General features: G+C 35.7%; 1 protein-coding gene across 1 annotated transcript; it reads right to left on the bottom strand.

The window, feature by feature from the left end:
* Positions 1 to 667: 667 nt before the first annotated feature.
* LOC107041160 lies at positions 668 to 1707 on the bottom strand. Its single transcript, XM_015261570.1, has 3 exons — positions 1604 to 1707; positions 948 to 1089; positions 668 to 861 (listed from the first exon to the last, which is right to left on the bottom strand). Exons 1-3 carry the CDS (start codon positions 1665 to 1667, stop codon positions 753 to 755), a joined length of 315 nt encoding a protein of 104 aa, XP_015117056.1. The 5' UTR covers positions 1668 to 1707; the 3' UTR covers positions 668 to 752.
* Positions 1708 to 2882: the final 1175 nt, after the last annotated feature.

Genomic DNA, 2882 nt, shown 5'->3' with positions numbered 1-2882 from the left:
AGGCATAACAATGCCTGTATCGGGGTTTGGACGGTATTGTTGATGATCGTCAAATTGAAATTGGAAACTACCTATATGAGGAATACTTAATACTTAATACCAGAGCCGGGACATGGAAATTCAAATATTCGTTGTATTGACTGAACGTATTTTCGGGCATAATGAGTTTTTAAATAAAATAAATTAAGAGGGAAATTTATGTGAGAACGTTTATTCATATTCAGTTCATATATCCAGAAATACAACCAATTGAAAATGCGTTATCAAAGGTCAATAGTGGCACGCGTAAAAAAATTCAATAGAAAACCTTGCGAATTCGTTAGAAAATTCTATTGGAATTCTGTTGAAAAATTTTGTTTTTTGCGCTGATTCTATTGGATATTCAGTAAGAAAAAGTCAATAGATTTCGAATTTCTGTTTGGAATTTTCTCCTGAGATTTTTTCTATTAGAAATCATTGGGCACAAATTTCCAAGTTTTTTTCACTGGATTTTGTTTTATTTTGCAGTACAAAATCTGAGTGGAAAAAACATAGAAAATTGATATCCAAGAGAAAATTCCAAACAGAAATTCGAAATCTATTGACTTTTTCGTGTCGAATATCTAATAGATTCAGCGCAAAAAACAAATAGAATTTTTCAATAGAATTCCAATAGAAATCGTATGGAAAGCCCATAGAATTCCTATAGAATTCCAATAGAATTTTCTAGCGACTTCGCTAGGCTTTCTACTGAATTTATTTCACTGTCCATTTCACTGAAGATCCGATTGGCAAATGGGCCTCGGGCAGCACAAAGGAAAAGCTTTGCTGTAATCGTAATCTTTGTATCCAATTTGATCCCTGCAAGTGTATGCTCCACAGCTAAACAGAATTATAAAATTCCGTGAGATCTCATGGAAATATCAAAGCACCTCTCGCAGATATTATTTCAGTATTTATTGACTCACCCACGTGAAGACCACGAACCATCTTCATTGCAAGTGTGGATGGCGCAGTGGTGTTCTACTTGAGTTCCAGCAGCCACTGGACTTTTGTGGGGTGACGTCCAGCCTGGTGGTCTAGCTTCGCCGTAAAATGGAGGGCATTCGCCTGCAGATCAAGTGAAATTTTATAATTGCGAAAATAGCACACTGTTAGAAATTTATTGAAATTTCAGTCTCAATCTCATCTGAATTTTCAATGTTGTGAGGTTGAATTCAATTTCAAATGAAAATGTTCACTAAATTTCTCATTCATCTTGAAAATTCAGGAAGATTGGGGTTTTCATGTTACAGAATCATTGATTTTTCAATGAAGGCTTGAATTTCCAAACTCATCGTGAAAACTGAATATCACAAACAAATCAATTTTCAATAGATTGAAAATTCGGAGAAGTTATTCCCTGAATTTTCCAAATTTTCAAGGTTTTTCAGCGCCATATGGACCTGAAAATCCAGAATTACTTTAATATTTAAGAAATTAACTGATTTATCAATGAAGAATTATACAGAAATTGAATGTATTATAACTTTGTCGTTGTTAAAAATTTCAGGCTTTTTCACTTGAAATTTCAAGAGTAATTTTCTAACAGTGCATGACAAATGATGGAGAATTAACAAATTACCCTGAACATTCGAAGACACACCCAGTGCCAATCCTAAAATGCCGAGAACAGCCAGAGTTTTCATGATGGTAAAAAAGAGGAAAGTGTTTCCACCGCGAGCGACAACCAACGACTCATCACCGATGTGTATCTATCGTACAATTTATACGGAAGATGAGTTGGGTAATCCGCAAGACAAATTATCATAAAGTGTAACTAGAATAATCGCTACTTATCTGTGATCTCTCAACCTTCATATACAATGACAATGAAAACATCATCTCGTTCAGCATTTGCGCAGCGTGCCGCATGTTATCACATTACATTCAACTGACCCACTCTCATAAATATAAATTTAGAGAAGCCAATAATAGTGATGATGCTACCATATTGGTATTTTCCTTGCTATCAAAAAAATATTTCAACTGAAATATCAATGAAGGGAAAATCCGAGGGGCTGGTCACTTAGGAAATCAATGGAAATCACAAGAAATCAAAAGAAATCATGATTTCTAATGTTGATTGAGAAATCACAACAATCATTTGAGAAATCACGGAAATCACAAGAAATCATTTAACTCTGCAAATCACTGAGTCACTCGATTGAGTTAAAAAGTCTCGTTTGTTTCGACTAAACCATTCTATCAGTGTATGAATTGCAATATACAGCTGTTCAATAAACTCTCCAGTATTTGTCAAATCCCCCATTTCTCCACAAGTGAGGGAGCTATCGAAATAGAACTAGTTGCCTTCATTACCGTAGGTTAAATTGATGCGAAAGAAGTAGCGAAAGCAATATAAAAAATTCCCATAGCCCATTATGGAAATTTTACGTTCTTTGTTTGAAATGAGTTGGTCTACTGCGACGAAATGAGAACATTGCGTTTTGGGGTTGAGTCAAAGTGCTCCCGAGATGCCATAATAAGGCAGCCCCACGATCAACCCTAGAAATGACTTTTACCCTCGGAAAAACTTTTAAACGAATCACCGTAGGACGAGTTAATGCATTCCTTTCTTCTCGAATCACACAACTCTCAGCGAAATCGATTTCAACTCATTTCTCTGAAAATAAAACTTTTTCCATTGATTCCTCTCCATCTCTGGATCTGTGGAATCTCCAGCTAAAATATCCACAAGCTATCAAAGTGGAATCACTCGGTGACAACGTAGAATGTTTTATTTTGCGTTCAACTGCGAAAGCGAGAAAAGTTTGAGTTCGAGTCAGAGTTGGAATAAAACATTGCGGTTGTGGGAATTGGGCCGAAATGTCACGGGAAACTTCGATGCAAGATTCAACACA

This window comes from Diachasma alloeum, unplaced genomic scaffold (genome assembly GCF_001412515.2).
Source record: "Diachasma alloeum isolate Michigan unplaced genomic scaffold, Dall2.0 Dall_scaffold_00358, whole genome shotgun sequence".
NCBI classification, from domain to species: domain Eukaryota; kingdom Metazoa; phylum Arthropoda; class Insecta; order Hymenoptera; family Braconidae; genus Diachasma; species Diachasma alloeum.
The sequence above is the reverse complement of the archived record's forward strand: the minus strand, read 5'-3'. Positions and strand labels throughout refer to the sequence as shown.

Excerpts from the sequence above, each read along its gene's own strand:
- LOC107041160 (XM_015261570.1), bottom strand. The coding sequence starts at position 1,667 with ATGAAAACTCTGGCTGTTCTCGGCATTTTAGGATTGGCACTGGGTGTG. Across the intron at positions 1,090-1,603 it reads TGTGTCTTCGAATGTTCAGG|GCGAATGCCCTCCATTTTAC; the intron begins GTAATTTGTTAA and ends CTTGATCTGCAG. Across the intron at positions 862-947 it reads GGTTCGTGGTCTTCACGTGG|CTGTGGAGCATACACTTGCA; the intron begins GTGAGTCAATAA and ends AATTCTGTTTAG.